We start from the raw sequence: 15716 nt of genomic DNA on the forward strand, positions 1-15716 counted from the left end.
TCGGGAGAACAGGGCCCTGCTGTGTCTTCAGAACAATTACAAAGTATCAGCACTTTGGGAATTATCTCTGTGAATCTGTCCGGGAAGCCGTTGCTGTGTTTTAAAGATAGAAATCTCATTTGTGTTACATTGCCCTTCTCTCACTCTTCTCCTGGCCGTGCATAATTGTCTTCCACAGTAAGAGAGCAGAAGACAATGTTTCTAAACTTATTCTCCTTTCCCTTAAGTGATGAAGTGTGAAAAGCCATTTGTATTTGAGGAAGCTACTTAAGAAGTGGCCAGTGTTGATGGTTCAAGTCAGGAGGCATATTAATTGTGAGTAGGTGGCCCATGTGCAGGGTAGACAGGAAACCCAGCTTTGTGTGTGACCATGCCTTCCCTGATGGCAGAGAGAGCAAAGGGAAGAATGACAGCCATGCCAAGACACTTACGGACCTCTTGTTCCCAATTCCATTGTCTGCATTTTAAAAATTGTCTTTCTTGTGTACGATCTACCATCTTTTTCTCTTTCCTCTTCTGGCCTGGGGGTTCACCCTGCTGCCCAGGCTAGCCTGAAACTCATAAGTTGCCTGGGCTGCTTTCAAACTCATGTGTCCCTTTGAAAGTCCATCGATTACAAGTGGGAGCCTCCGTGCCTGGGTCCACCATTTTCTATTCCACGTCATGGAGCAGGTGCTCAATTACAGCTTTTTACTAGGAAGCATTCTTTATTTTATCTCCTCTCTCTCTCTCTCTCTCTCTCTCTCTCTCTCTCTCTCTCGGGTGTGTGTGTGTGTGTGTGTGTGTTCACACGTGTCTGTGCACATGTGTGTGAAGGCCGGAAGTCAAAATGGAGACTCTCCCTCAATCTCTCCCCCATGTTTCCAGGCCAGAGTCTGTCCCTGACTGGCTGGCTCCATTGGTTGGCTGTCTAGCCTCATGGGTCCTCTGTCCCCACCTCCCAGCACGGGAATTACAGTTGCCAGGCAAGGCTTTCTCCCTGGGTTTCTGGGATTAAACTCAGGTCCTGACTGAGGCATTTCCTTGGCCCCTTGCTGTATTCGTGACCAACTTCCTCATTTCCCTTTGACCCTTCTCCTTTTGCATATCAGTTCCTGCCCACAGAGGGAAAACTGTGAAGCCAGGACTGCACATCTGAGTGATTTGCCCTGGAGAAGAAGGTTCACAGAGCAGACTGCTGCGGGGAGCTTCTGCAGCTTAGCTGGATGTGGGGGGGGAGGGGCATGTGAACGCTAAATTGGATTCCTGTGCTCCTGTTTAAATCTTGTTTTTCATTGTTATTTGCACCAGCAAAGCTCTGGGAAATAATCATGAAACTGTGTAGATTGGCAGCTAATTTTTGGTAAAATGAAAAGGATCAGAGATGAAATAGGAGTGCTCAGAAGTTTTTATGTTCCCCAACCTGCTTTGTCAAACTGTTCCGCAAACCTAGAAGGTCTGTGACTAGATACAAAGATTTGCATATTGCTGGCCTTTCTGGTGGAGCATGCCTTTTGAAAAACACAGCGTAATTCGTGGCGCTATGATAGATTTGCAAAAAAGTAAAATCTTCAGTGTGCAGATGAAAAGACATGTCTCTCACAAAATAATGTTTTATTACAGAGGTCTGTAACAGACATTTTTAATAGATTATAGTTTTAGACCCTCCCCATTTCCTTCTACACACACACACACACACACACACACACACACACACTTAACTGCCTTCAGAGCAAGTATTGTCCAGTATTTAAGCAGCTAGTCCCAAGTATCCCTGCGGCAGTTTCACCCATAAGAAAGAAACACACTGGGCACATGTATGTAGCTGCATAACCAGAATTTAATTTTGTTGCAGAAGTTCTGTTGTGAAAACGATGTCTTGGTTTCAGGCTATTGCTGAGAACAAGTTTGTATGCTGGCCAAACATAAAGGATACCTTTCCTTGTCTGTCAGACATTCGGATATTGTCCGCTCTGCATCTTATGTACAGTTCTTGGAGCAGTAATAGCAGAGGATAGATTTTGTCACCAGATGGCTGTGACTTCAGAGCTCAGCTCTGCTGTTGGTTGGATATAGCCTTGGGCTGGCTGCTCCTATTTTGTGACTCTGCTAAGGGCCTCAGTCTTCTCTTCTGTAAAACGGAGATGATAAAACAGGTCTCCCTGACAAACAGGCACTGGATGCTCGCTGTGTACTGGAATCTGAGCCAAGCTGCCCAGTAAAATGCAAGGCAAGGCAGGGTCTCACCGTGTCAGAAAACATAACATTGTCCCTCTCAAACACCTCACAGCCGCCTAAAAGGTCCCTGTGCTCTTCCATTTCTGGCTATAGACCAGGCCCTCAAGGGTCCTTGTGGAGCATCATTACACAGGGAGGTCGCAAGGCCATTTCAAGACGGGGAAGGGCATTTACCTTGAAAACAAATACAAAAGTTGGTGTGGTGTTTCTGAATCCCTGGGGGAGTGGGGGGCAGGTTTCAAAGCATGTGGAAATACAGTGCAGGCAGATTCCCCCCCCCCCCCCACCGACCGTCCTGCCTGCAGCAGGCTTTCTGTGCCATGTGCTTAGCCGTTCTCTGGTAGCCATACTGTCAGACTAACTTGAGAAGACAAATGTTTGTGGTTTCCGGCTAGCATCTCGTTTTCCATTTTGATTTAATAAATCTAGGCTCACTCAGCTTGAGACAATTCTGGAAAAGCCAGTGGGCTAGGGCTGAAGGAGCTCTTTCTGCTCCTTCAGCCGGCTAGGACTTGGAGCCCCACTGGGAAAGGTGCTTGCTGAAGGAAGACCTGGCGGCACCCATTGGGGACTTGTGTGCTCCTGGGCTCTAGTAAGCCCTCCTCTGGGCCTTGCAAGTTAGAAATGGGCCAGTATTAAGGAACATTTGGCCAGCCTGCTTACCTGGAGGCAGCAACTGCCCAGGGCTGTTGGATGCTTTTCCCGGGAGCCAGCCAGGTTCCAGCCTGGTGGCAATGGCCTCTGTGTGGCAAGAGGAAAGAAAGGCTCCTGGTTTCCCAGGGAGTTTCTCGCGGGCTGCAGAAGCTTTGAGTCTGTGCTTCCTGCCTGATCCCCAGTGCAATGGAGTCCTTCCTTGGCCATCTGAAACCTGTGACCTATTCTCCTGTCTTCCATGCCTCTTCTAACATTAGTGACTTGTTGACTCCTTCTGTCTGAATCAGGGAAACGAAACCTGTTTGTCCCTGTTTAATCAGGAGAGAGAGAGAAAGCAAGAGAGAGAGAGAGAGAGACAGAGAGACAGAGAGGCAAACAGGAAGGGAGAGGGACAGAGGGAAGGGAGAGGAAGATGCAGAAAGAGAGACAGGAGCAGAGTTAACCGAAGAAGACAGGAAATGCAGAGGTCTGGAGGGATGGTGGGTTACAAGGGAAGCTTCACTGCTCTCTGTCCTAAAGGGCCAGCCTTGGGCAGCCTCTGTCATGCTGGCCTGCACTTATCTCTGCATCTATTTCCCCTTGTGCAAGATTCAGAACTGCTTGCTCCAGAGAAACAATAAAAGCATTCATGTTTAGAAGAACTGCACAGGCTCATTTACTGATACAGTGGTGTGCTCTCCATTGGGTTGGCTCTTACCTGAGACTGCTTGCCTTTCCCGTGCAAAGTGGACCATCGCAACACGTTTCTGTGGCACGCCTGTTCCTTCTGACACCCCTGCCCAGACCTGAAGATGCTAACTTCTCAGATGGGTCAGAGTTGAGGAAACATGCCATTCGTTTGCTTGGCGATGAATGCCTTTTAGTGAACGAAAACTCTTTCTATTTCGTTTTATTTTATTTCTAGCCGAGACTATAACATAACTGAGCTTAAATTCTCATTTTTGAAGTTTTTTAAATGGATTCTTTTCTTCGTGTGTGCACATACATGTGGAGGTCAGAGGACAGCTGTGAAGTCAGTTCTCTTCTTCCACTGTGTGGCTCCTAAGGATAGAGCTGGGGGGGGGTCGGCTAGGTGTGGCAGCATCACCTTTGTCCTCTGAGACATCTCTCAGGGGCCCTTTAAATCCTGCCTTTTCCCCCTCCTGTGCTCTGTGTTGCTTCTACAGAGGAGAAGAGGTGCTAAGTAGGGATTTTGTAAGCAGCCCCTGGTGGTTAGCATAGGACCTAGGAATGGGTTAGAGTCTTTCAGGACCCTTCCTGATACTTTTCTAAGTTTTCCCTTGAAAGAAACCAAATGTATTTCCCTCTCACTCTGCCCTTGATGGATTACTTCTTTTGTCTCCCCCCCCCCAAAAAAAAGGTGCAGATTTTTAGTTTTGGGAAGTTTGAGGGGCTTGAGAAATCATTCCAGCAATGACAGACAAGTCAGGCTGAGAATCCGTAGGACACGATCTAGGCAGACTCCGGCCCTTAATTTATTGTTAAGTATCTGAAAGCGTTACTGATGGTTGAGCTTTGCACCAAGTAAGGGACCCCCATTGGCGACTGTACTAGTCACAAGTCCAGAGAGGATAGGGTTGAAAATGTACATGAAAATCGAAGTGAGGGAGACTGTGCCACAAGGGTCCATGGGCCCTGGCTGGGAGTGGGTCTGTCATCAGGTGACCCAGCCAAGCAACCAAGAGCAGAAGTGAGCTGCTGGCATCCTGTCATGTACCATGATGGCCACGCTGCCCCTGGGGTCTTGCTCCAAGTGACTTCCCTGTCTGCCTGCTCCGTGAGAGCTGCTTGCTGTGTCTAGGAGATACTGTTGAGAGGAGGGCAGGTACTCACAGGCCCGATGAAACATTTCTTTTCCTTCGAGTCGGAAGGAACTTGGGTGTATTATACTGGGCGATCATCTAGTCAGTCAGGCCTTTAGTGCATATCCATTAATATATAATGATGGTACTATGTAGTAGTTAAATAAAAATACTTCTGAAATAACATGTAGTGTCTTATTCTATGAAAAGCATAGGAAACACACAGGAAAAAGAGCTGAAAGTTACAAATATTATGAGTCCTAAGTGGTGGAACTTACATGAGTTTCTTCCCAAAAATAAGGAAGAAAGAAAGAAAGAAACCTCATGAAAACTCACTCATGTCACCAAAAGTTCAAAGTTCACACTACAGACATTTTGTGTTGCCGTCATTGAGTTCTGCTTTACCTGCCAACACTGGGACATCACAGAACTTTTGATGAGCTTCATAAACCAGTTCATCTGTGGCCAGCAAGCCACAGAAATAAGGTCTCAGCTCTCACACAGGCCTCTCCTCTGAGTCCTTTATCATTGTTCAGAAGAATCCAGTCCTTTTTACCCAGAATGGTGTGGGACTCTGGGCACAGAACTTCTGGCTGCTCTTATGCTGGTTGGTGGTTGCCTCTAGGGATGGTTTGTTTCCTTTCAGTGGCTGCTAAACCTTCACTGGGGGTCTGAAGCATATGTGTACTGTGCGGTTTTTGTCTCCCTGTGGTCCTGGCTGCTCTCTGAAACCAGGTATCAGCCTTGGAAGTTCTCACAACTGAGACCAATGAAATGCCTTTTAGAAACAGATGAAACCCTTCTCCGCACAGAAGCATTCCTTATAGCTGAGCATATTCTTGAAAAAATATATGCGTTCTATCCATGTATATCACAAAAATGTTAAAGGTAAAAAGAGACCTCAAGTTTTAGATTGATGGATAGATATAACATCACATAAAGTACATATTAGCAATATATGGCATCTGAATACATATAGATAATATATACAACACATGAATATATGCATGTGCTATGTATATCCATACCATGCCTTCCATATGATTCTGTGCTATATAGAGCTATTTACATATGTGCTACTGCCCACATGGTTTCCAAACGATTGGCATCCCCCATCGGTCTCCAGGTCTCTGATGAAAGCAGGCCTCAGCTCATATCCACCTCGCTGAAGCAGAGAAACGGTGGTCCCCAGGTAAAAACAAAGGCACTCGGCTTAGACTCAAGCAGATAGCCTAAGTCTGACAACAGTGGCAGGGGTCTAGCAGAGCATGGTGAGCAGACTCAATGAAGTCACCACAGGATTCTGCTGGGCATGGATTTCTTATGAGTTACTGGATGTTGTGCGCTAAGAATGTAACATCTAAGGGCACCTAAGTGCTCGGAGGTGTGGCCTCCGAGCCAAGTCCCACTGCCGTTGTTCCTCTCCCTCTGTCTCTGGGTCCCTCCCTGGTGTCTGTGGTCATTTGTAGTATAGTCCTGGAGCACTTCCCACGGCTGCTACAGGACAGCCTCTTCCTCAGGGTGTTTTCAGTTCAAACCAAGATGAGAAGCCAGTTGCAGGCCTGCAAAACAGGAGGCTTGGGCCCTCTCCTGGTTTGTTCTGTCACTTCTCCCCGTGGGAGAGTGCTGGTGGGATCTGAAGCTAGAGTCGAGGAGTGGGGGGACAAGGACAGAGCCTGTGTTGCCCATCTGCCAGGCTGGAGGTGTATTCATTATTGATGGAGGTAGTGCGTTGCTGTTCAGATATGCAGCCTGCCTGGGTAAATGAGACATTCTTCAGCAAATTGCTTCGTTTTTTGATTGCTGATTGTACGCGTGTCACCAAGCTGACTCAAGGTTCATCGATGCATGCTCAGTAAATTAGAAAGAACATAACTATGGATCAGCCAAGAGAATGAATTCTGTGCCTACAATGACCCAGGGCCATTTAATTTTCTGCTTAATTTTGTTGCAGTCAGTTTGCATTTTGGGTTATTATGCAGTAGGAAATTAACAATAAATAACAAATTTGGTCCTCCTGTGCTTGTAATGATATTTTTATAAATCTTTGTAATGCTGTTTTTTAAAGGATCAGGGTCTGTGCTAGACTGATACTCCAGCAAGTATGTGAAGAGGAAAAATGCATTCTTCTTGCTAGATAGCGTTGTTGTTAAATAGTACAATCTCTCTCTCTCTCTCTCTCTCTCTCTCTCTCTCTCTCTCTCTCTCTCTCTCTCTGCCTGTCTCTCTAATTTTGCTTTAAACTAAATCCATTTCTCTCTTTTCTTTCTCAGATAATCTGAACGCAATGGATGCTGACGAGGGTCAAGACATGTCCCAAGTTTCAGGTGAGACCTTGGGTGATAGACATGTGTCCAGAAGTTGTGCTGGCTGTGCTTGGGGCCAGATGGGATGTGTTACTGTTTACTTCAACTTTCAAAGCATCCCAGCTTGAGAGCCTGAACATAAAAGCCTCCCAAATGAAATGGGTTATGGTGTCAACTCTGACAGCAACTCGGAAAGGATTAAATAAATACTGTACTTTGGAGAAAATTATGATGGATTTATCTATCAAACAGCTAAAATGCATGTCAAAAGGTGGCATCTAAGAGGTAAAAGATGGGAGAGAAGAATAGGAGACAGCAGCTTGCAAAGAAAGCACACCTACCAACAGGGCCCAGGTCAGGGGCTGAGGACTTACCAAGGGAGGAAGGCAAAAACATAGCTGCTGAGGTCTTCTCCTCTTACAAGACCTGGGAAATGGAGAGCTATGGCTGGGAGACAGTCAAGTCAGGCCCCAGGCTGTCCGGTGGGGTAGCACTGAGCATGTGCCGTGCAGCAGATCCTGCTGTGTTCCTGTATGATAAGTAGGTGAAGCCCATTCCTGCCTGGCCCTGTATCGGCACACTACCTGGAAGCAGGCTTCCTGGACTTGGAGGTCTGGTCGGTATTTCTGTTTCAGAGCCTCCAGGCAATTCCCCAGCCCCAGAAGCCTGGCCTTTATGTGTCACTGTTCAGTCTGCCTTCTGCGCCTTGGCCGAGCTGCCCCCCACCCAGGTTCTGAGGAAGTGTTCATTTCTAAGTTTGCAAGTTGGTCCAGGTGGGTGCTTCTAGGGGACCTGCCCTGAATGTGTGGTGCTGCATTGCCCTCCAGAGAACCTGCATGCCCTGAATCCCACCCCTTACTGAAGCACACTGTGGCATTGCCATTTGTACTTAAAAACCATGGTCTGTCCACCGACCTGTATGTACCCTCAGGTCTTAAAATAGAGGATAGTATGAATGTGCAGGGATGGAAAGAAATCTGAAATGTACATGATAGTGGAGAAGATGCAAAGTATGATTCCATGTGGAAGAAGAAAATGAGTTATACACACGTGTGCACACGTACATTCTACATGCTTGTGTGAACAGTTACAGTGATTCTGGAGTGTACATATTAACCTGGACCGCCCCCCCCCAAGCTGTGGGCGTGTGGGGAGAGGAGGAAGACGTTGCTTTTATCTTGTACTCTTCAGAGTTACTTGGCTTTATTTTCTTTTATGCTTTTTAAGCAAAACAGTTACATGGAAAAATGTTGTTAAGTTTGTTGCAGCTTTGTGTTTAGTTTCCCTACCCGCCCCCCCCCAAAGCCCAGGGAAACTGTGTGTGCCAAACATAATTAGAGGAGAAGCATGGGGTCTTCTGATGGAAGACCTCGCCCACTGGGCTTACCCCTTACAGCCGGATTGCCTCGGATGTCACAAAAATAGGGATGTTGAGAAACTCCAAGGGCAAGAAGAACCCTTTTGTTGGTTCTCCTCTTCTGCTTTTCCTTATGTCTTTGACCTCAGATGACCTTTACGTTCTGATGTCCTGATGTCAAAACAATAAGCTAGAGATTAAATCAACCCAAATGCCCATCGGTGGATAACGCGTGGTATGTGTATACAATGGAATACCATTTAGTTATAAAAGTTGGGATCCTGTCATCTAGGACAACATGAATAGATGGGAATGGCATTCAGTTAAATGAAATAGTCCAGGAACTAAAAATCAATGGCATGCACACTGTGCGTGAGTGTGCTTGTAAATGCGCACACAGAGAAGTGTAATAAAAAAAAATTCAGTAAGGATAGACCATAAGCTGCTTCCTAAAAGGTGAGCAAAGAACAAAGTGGAGAGGAAACAAAAACGTTGCAGACAGAAAACCCTCAATATTTTCAGTATTTCACAGAACGTGTGGCGATTTATTGAGGTAACATGCTCACAGCACGTTTGTAATTAACAGAAAAAGAATACACCGCAGAGGAGCCAAATTCCCTCGCCTAAGCCGCCACCTTTTGTGTGGTCTTCAGCCCTGTGATAGTTACCTTTTAAACTTATTTCCATAATTTATCCCATAAAAAACATGCCATTGTTTTCTCAACACTGTCCAGTGAGTAAGCAGTGTGTTTATGTTTATTGGGGATGAATTGTGTCATATTTGAACATTTCTCTTTAAAAAGAAGTTGAGAGAGAATGATTTCTGCCAGAAGCTGGGGGGTAAGGGGCATAGGCAGAGAGAGGTGGGTCAGTGGATGCGAAACGTGGTTAGCTAGGAGGAAGAAACTCAAGTGTGCTTTTGCACAGTATGGTGACTGCTATTGACAGCACTGTAGAAACCTACAGGACAGGATTCTGAATTTGCTCACTCTAGTGGAGAGTCTGGCATGGTGGGATGTGCCACACACATGTAGGGATTGTTATGCACTGCATATATGTCTGAAATCTCAAATATCTCACTGTACCACAAAAAACATGAGCAATTATTGGGCATCAATAAGAAATTTAAAGCAATAAAGATGCAAATATACCTTAGCCTTGAAAACTGCCTCTGACATGTTAGCTGGGAGGAATAGTCAGTACTCTCATCTTTCTGTTTTGATCCCGAGGCTTACGAATGCCTTATTTTCCTGAACTTTCTTTTCTTGCCCTTAAAAGTTGTGCTGAATACTTGTGCATTGTGGATCGCCCTAAAGGAGAGGATAGCTGGGGCAGGCTTAACAAGCAGCTTGGGAAAAAAAAAAAGAAAACTCCTTCACTCTCCTTTTTGTCTGAAAAGATTTAGTCTGAAATTTTCTCTGTATGCCCATAGCAAAGGAACGACTCTCTCTCCATCCCTGATGGAGCCGCTGAGTTCTGTTCAGCCTTGAGCATTCTAAACAATGACTAGAGCATCCATAGAGTGTGTCACATTTAGGAAGGGGATTAAACACCGCCTTTACGCTTCTGTAAATCTGATACCTTCCCAATTCAAACCGGGTCTCTTTCTTTGTCTGCTAAGGCTGGGAAGGCAGTGGGAAGTTGCATGGTGGGATGCACGTTTAGTTAAACAGGAGTGGATTGGATTTCTTTGTTTTTCTAGTGGCCTTGAGTGTCACCGTGGATGGAACCCAGGATGTTGCTTGTGCGAGGCAGGCGCTCTGCCACTGAGCTATATTCTCAGCCTGGGGTTAACTTTCTTCATAAGACGTGGAGGAATGTATTACTGAGTCATTCTCTTTTTCATAAAATGTTCAAATGGCAGCAGTTTCGTAGGATTCCCCCAAACATGTGCAATACTTAAAAAAAAAACAGTCCCCGCTAAGCCCCTGTTTTCAAGCCCTTTGGATTCTTTTTTCCTGGCATTTATCCTAATTGTGAACTCTGCTCCAGCTGATGCCACCTAGGGGCTGGGGACAATCCTAGAGGCTGACAGGGATTACAGATCAGGCTCACTGACTTGAATCCACTAATTGGAAAACTCTCACTGATAGGAGTAGGCTCTGACCTACAGGTGTGTCCAGCCTTCCTGCATGGTCCTCTACAGTAATCTCACCCAGGGACCATGCAATAAAGTTACAAAATAATCACCAAGGACCCCTCTATGTTTTAAGCATGTTTGCAAATTGGGGCATCAGAGCTCTCCTGGCCTGCAGGCCTCGGATTTTGAGTCGAACATGTGTGGATCTAAAGAAAGCTGCCGTTTCCTTTGGGACACTCCTCACTAACTTTTTGAGTGAAGCTATTTTTTCCTTCTCTTCTACGTCATTCTTTTCAAATTACTCATGCGTATGGCTTGGGCTTTTGTTTGCCTTCTACAGAAAGAGACAGTCTATGGGAAAAAACATAAAGGAGTTGAAAGGCCATCCTCACACCTGTTTCTGACTGCAGCTGTGGAACCCAAGCCTCCTAAACCGTGGTATATCTCCTGGTGCAGCAGTGGCTCTGGCCAGTGAGTCTCTGAGGCTCCTCTGGCTCCCATCACCCGAACTATACACTTGATATTTTCTTTTTTATTGTTTTTGTTGAGCTATATATTTTTCTTTGCTCCTCTCCCCTTCCCCTCTCCCTTTCTCTCCTCTCCCATGATCCCCACACTCCCAATTTACTCAGGAGATCTTGTCTTTTTCTACTTCCCATGTACATTAGATCCGTGTATGTCTCTCTTGGGGTCCTCCTTGTTGTCTAGGTTCTTTGGGATTGTGAATTGTAGGCTGGTATTTCTTTGCTTTAAGTCTCTAAAAGCCACTTATGAGTGAGTACATATTATATTTGTCTTTCTGGGTTACTTCACTCAATAGTATGTTTTCTAGATCCGTCCATTTGTGTATTTGGTATTATCTTATTGCTATTTGTAATGTGTTTGTTGGAACATGCACACAAGGTGTACACCCTGTAAATATGCATAATCTGTGTAGGGAAAGAAGCCTCATGTCTATTAAATAACAATGGAAGTATCCTGCCCTGTTAATCATAGTAAATCACATTGATTGAGCACTTTGAATTACCCAATACTAGCCTAAGCATTTTCTTGTTTTCACCATACAAAAACCCACTGAAGGAGGATGTAGTTACCTCCAAATTGTAGGAAACTAAAACATGGCTGATAAGAGATTGACAAGAAGTTCCATGGGAGTATGAGCCTACTCAGCTCTAGGCGCCAAGCATCTCACTCTTCTCTAGAGCGGTTGTTCTGTGTCAGGAGCATCTATTTACCCCAGGTATTATGTTTCCTTGGGTCCCTCAGTATGTTAAAGACACAGCCTTTGGGAGAGATTCCCAGAGTTTTGCTGGATAGCTAGGGTAAATTATAATCTACTTGAGAAATCATTTACTTTTAGTTTCGGATTAAGGGCACGGTTTCTTTCATTTGACCACAGAAACTTCTCAAAGACACACTTGACACATAGGCAACAGGCAAATTAGGTATAAATTGATACATTTATAATTTAGGCAGAAGTTTTGTTTTCCAAGTAAGTGAAATTGCACTTGCCTCTTCAGAGCTATTTGGTGACTTATTAAATGCTTGCTGTCTTGCTTTCTCCACCCCATTGCTCGTGCTGCAGGGTAAAGGTGCAAGCCATAGCCTGTGCTTCTCTTGTGCATGATAGGTTTCTGAGTGACACCATGAGCTTGACAGGTTAGCGTTCGTGCTTGTTGTTAACTTTATTTTCTCCACAACCCTCTGAACTGTACTAGAATCCTGAATTTTAGCCTCCCAGTCTGCCTGAGGAGAGAGTTCTAAAGTGGTGGCCCTCTCTCCTTCCCTCCATTTCTTCCCGCCATCTCTCCTTCTCCATCACCTCTTCGGCTGCTCTCTTGAGACCTGTAGCCCAGATCCCACAGTGTATTCATAATGGGGCCGTGTTGGCTTGACTTAGCACTTGCCTTTTATAAAGAAATGGTTCAAATGATGAGAGGGGCGAAAAGTAGCGTGCGCAATGATTTTGCCTCTCAGGGAGGTTTCCATGAAATGGTACATTTTCCTCAGGAAGACCTTCCAGCAGTAAAAGAATGCAAAGGTCCTTGGGCACAGAGTCCCCCAGAGTGACGAACGTCTCTGCAACACAATTCACACTGGGGGGCTTTTAGGCAAATCAGAGGACCTCTTAACAACCATCAGTGAGCCCAGGTGAGGCAGGGTTGAATTAATGCCATGCTCTCGGCTGCCATGGGAGCACATCTGGTTTTGTTCCATCCGGTCTGGTTTTGTACTCCATGCCCCTAGAAACATGGGGACTGATCTGTTATTCTTCATCTCTCTGTGTGGTTTCTTCTGCTCTAAGAGTTCCTATTGATCGGTCTGGCCCACAGGTATTTTAGAGTCATGATCCCTACTGTTCTCATTACACCTCGTCCTCCACGGAGGGACAAAATAAAGGACGGAGATATAAGATCAGGAATACTGTGGAGCTGGCCTTTTAGTGTAATGACTTGAGCCAGCTGTGATTCTTAAGAAACACAGCTGTTATTACGAACATCATCCCTAAGACGTAGTTGATATTGTTCTTTCAAAGATGGGTCAGCCACACTTTTAAAAATGGGTAACTAAGAGTGGTTTGGTTGTTTTTTTTTTTTTTTGGTTTTGGTTTTTTTGGAGGGGGCACATAATTCAACATGAATTGAGCTGAAACTGTGGCATGCTTTCATTAGCTAACACCTGATCTTTATCACACATACCCTCCTCCGAGCTCTAGTGTGATATGGCACCTCCTTGGGCCCAGAAGTTATCATAGGAAAGATCATCATAGCAAAAGAAGTCGAAGCAATTCCATTTCTCTTTCTCCCATTCCCACTCAGTCATAGTAACAGCTGGTCATCACAGGAACCCAAAACTCCAACCATTCTGTATCTGTCAACTCATACACCAGCTTCTCAAGTTGTGGCTCTGTTGCCAGGGGCCCCACTATCAATCTGATGGAGGTTCTTTTTATAATTATTTCTCTTCTGTTGAGGTCATAATGCAATTACATCATTTTCCTCTTCCCTTTCCTCTTTGGAGGTTCTTCATTGGCCTTTCAGAAGACAAGTGATATAGGTCATTGTTCATCTGGCTCCCCCCTCCCCACTGCAATTTCTTTGTATTATAAAGAAGATCTGCTGAGAATTTTGTGTGGTCGCTATCTTTGAATTCCTCCCTAAAGTCCTCAGACTTTGAAAACCTTTATTCTGGGCCATGGTTCTGTATGAAAGTAAGAGTTGTCAAACTGTTGGTATGCCTTCTGCATCCTCCTGGTTAGAGTCTTTCCTCTCTTGCTGAGAAGATGAGAGTCAAGGCCACACATCCAACCATGGTTCCTTTAAAGGTCATCTATTTAGGGTGATGGAGACAGCGCTGACTAATGAACCCAGACTCTAGCATAATGTGAAGACTTTCGATCAGTCTCTCGGGCCTTTTCCTTTTCTTGGGAAATTATATAATCTTACCCCATCTTTAACTATTTATCTTGTATCAGCTATCCAAATATACCCAATAATGCTCTTTCTGAAAATATGCCAGTTGCTCTAATCACAGCTAACCTGGGATATTACATTGTGACGTCTCTTTCTTAGACATTGTAATGCTATCCCCCAAAGCATATCCTTGGTGCCTTTACAGATTCTATTTTAAAGATTTCAGTAATGCTTGTCTCGTGTACTGAGACTTTTACTGATCCCGTCCATCTCCTAAAACGTTGGTGCAATTCTTGTGAGTTGATCCAGTCTTCACACCGTGTCTCGTCATGTTCTCAGAAAGTTTTAATGATTGACGTGTTGTTTGCATGTGCTCCCAAAAGTCTGGGTTAGTGTCTGTGTGGAATTCATTTTGCCTGTTGGGCCAAGTTGCTAATTCATCAGGCACACATCTGGTATACTGGTACTACCTTCAGTTTCTTAAGCAAGACTGCCTTTTGTAAGTAGCTACAGTGGATCAGTTAGCATAGGCTTAGGGCCTCACCAGTCCTATTAACCCCTTTAAACAGCTCTGGAAAGGTGAAGTTTTTCAAATTCCAGCCTTCATGAGAAAAGAGTGAGAAAAGGCTATCAGTGACAGCTTCACAGTGTTGTTCTCATATCTAAAAGAGCTAAAGGGACCTCATTTTAATTCAGCCAAAGATTCCTGGGAAGAAGGAAGTCGGTGAGATTAAGAGGGGGATGTGAGGGTAACGGGGAGTGAAAATGACCAAAATATTGTATATCGGTGTAAGGGATTGTCAAACAATAGCAAAGAAGAAAGGAAGGAAGGAAGGAACGAAGGAAGGAACGAAGGAAGGAAGGAAGGAAAGAAGGAAGGAAGGAAAGAAGAGAGGGAGGGAGGAAGCCTTACTTCATGAAGTGTAACAAACTTTTGTCTCTGTGTGGACTGTGAGTTTGTCAAGCACATGCAGAGCCTTGGAGATACAGGTGCCATTGGCCCAGCAGTAACCCTTCCAAAGAGTACATAATGGTGCCTTTAAGGATATGTCCAAAAACTGATGGCTAGGGTGCTCAGCTCAGTATTGTTTAAAAATATAAAAAAAAATTAAAAATATAGAGTAAAAGCAGAAAAAAAACGGAACCCTTCATGTGCCCATTACAAATAAAATTGTAGAAATAGCTCGGTAGCACCAAAATGTATTGAGAATATCTAAAGGCTGATTTCCTTTGGAAAAATGACGTCATCAGATCTGTTCTGCAATATATCAGTGTTTATGTAGTAATTTAGTAGCAGGAATAGCTAAGGCTACAGGTGTTGTTTGCCTTTTGTAAATCTTTGTTCTCTGGTGTTTATTTATTGCTTGGCAGTGCTATTCATTCCTAGAAAGAGCAATACATGTTGGTCCTAACAGGGAAGCAGTAATTCAGAGCAGATACCCCTTCATGCTGCCCTTTCGTGCTATCAAGGAAGCCCGGCACTAAGGTTTTCCCAGCAGCTGACCATGCCCGCTGGAAACTCAGTCTCTGATTTGTGTCTACAGGGAAGGAGAGCCCCCCAGTCAGTGACACTCCCGATGAAGGGGATGAACCCATGCCTGTCCCCGAAGACCTCTCCACCACCTCTGGTGCACAGCAGAACTCCAAGAGTGAGCGAGGCATGGGTAAGTGGGTCACCGTGGTGTCCTTCAGGCTGCGACACACCCGCAGTTAGGAAATGGCTGCTGTGTAGGGTAAGGTAGGTGTGGTCAGTCCCGCTTGCCCCCTGAAGTCACTCCCTTATATTTTTCAGGGTTTCCAAAAGTTGGGACTTGGGCAATCTGTTTTAATTGATGTGTTTGTTTTTAAGGTGGTTTTCTGCTTATTGCAAGTGGTCTTGGTGTTACT

The 15716-nt window shown here is 45.0% G+C and overlaps 1 protein-coding gene across 1 annotated transcript in view; it reads left to right on the plus strand.

Annotated features, from left to right (window-relative positions):
• Ikzf1 (IKAROS family zinc finger 1) overlaps window positions 1-15716 on the plus strand; it is an 88657-nt gene that overhangs the window by 7714 nt on the left and 65227 nt on the right. The window contains 2 exon segments of the mRNA XM_085692196.2: window positions 6947-7000; window positions 15374-15493. Coding sequence (XP_085548322.2) covers window positions 6947-7000; window positions 15374-15493 — 174 coding nt within the window.

This window comes from Myodes glareolus, chromosome 8 (assembly GCF_982192425.1).
Source record: "Myodes glareolus chromosome 8, mMyoGla1.1, whole genome shotgun sequence".
NCBI classification, from domain to species: domain Eukaryota; kingdom Metazoa; phylum Chordata; class Mammalia; order Rodentia; family Cricetidae; genus Myodes; species Myodes glareolus.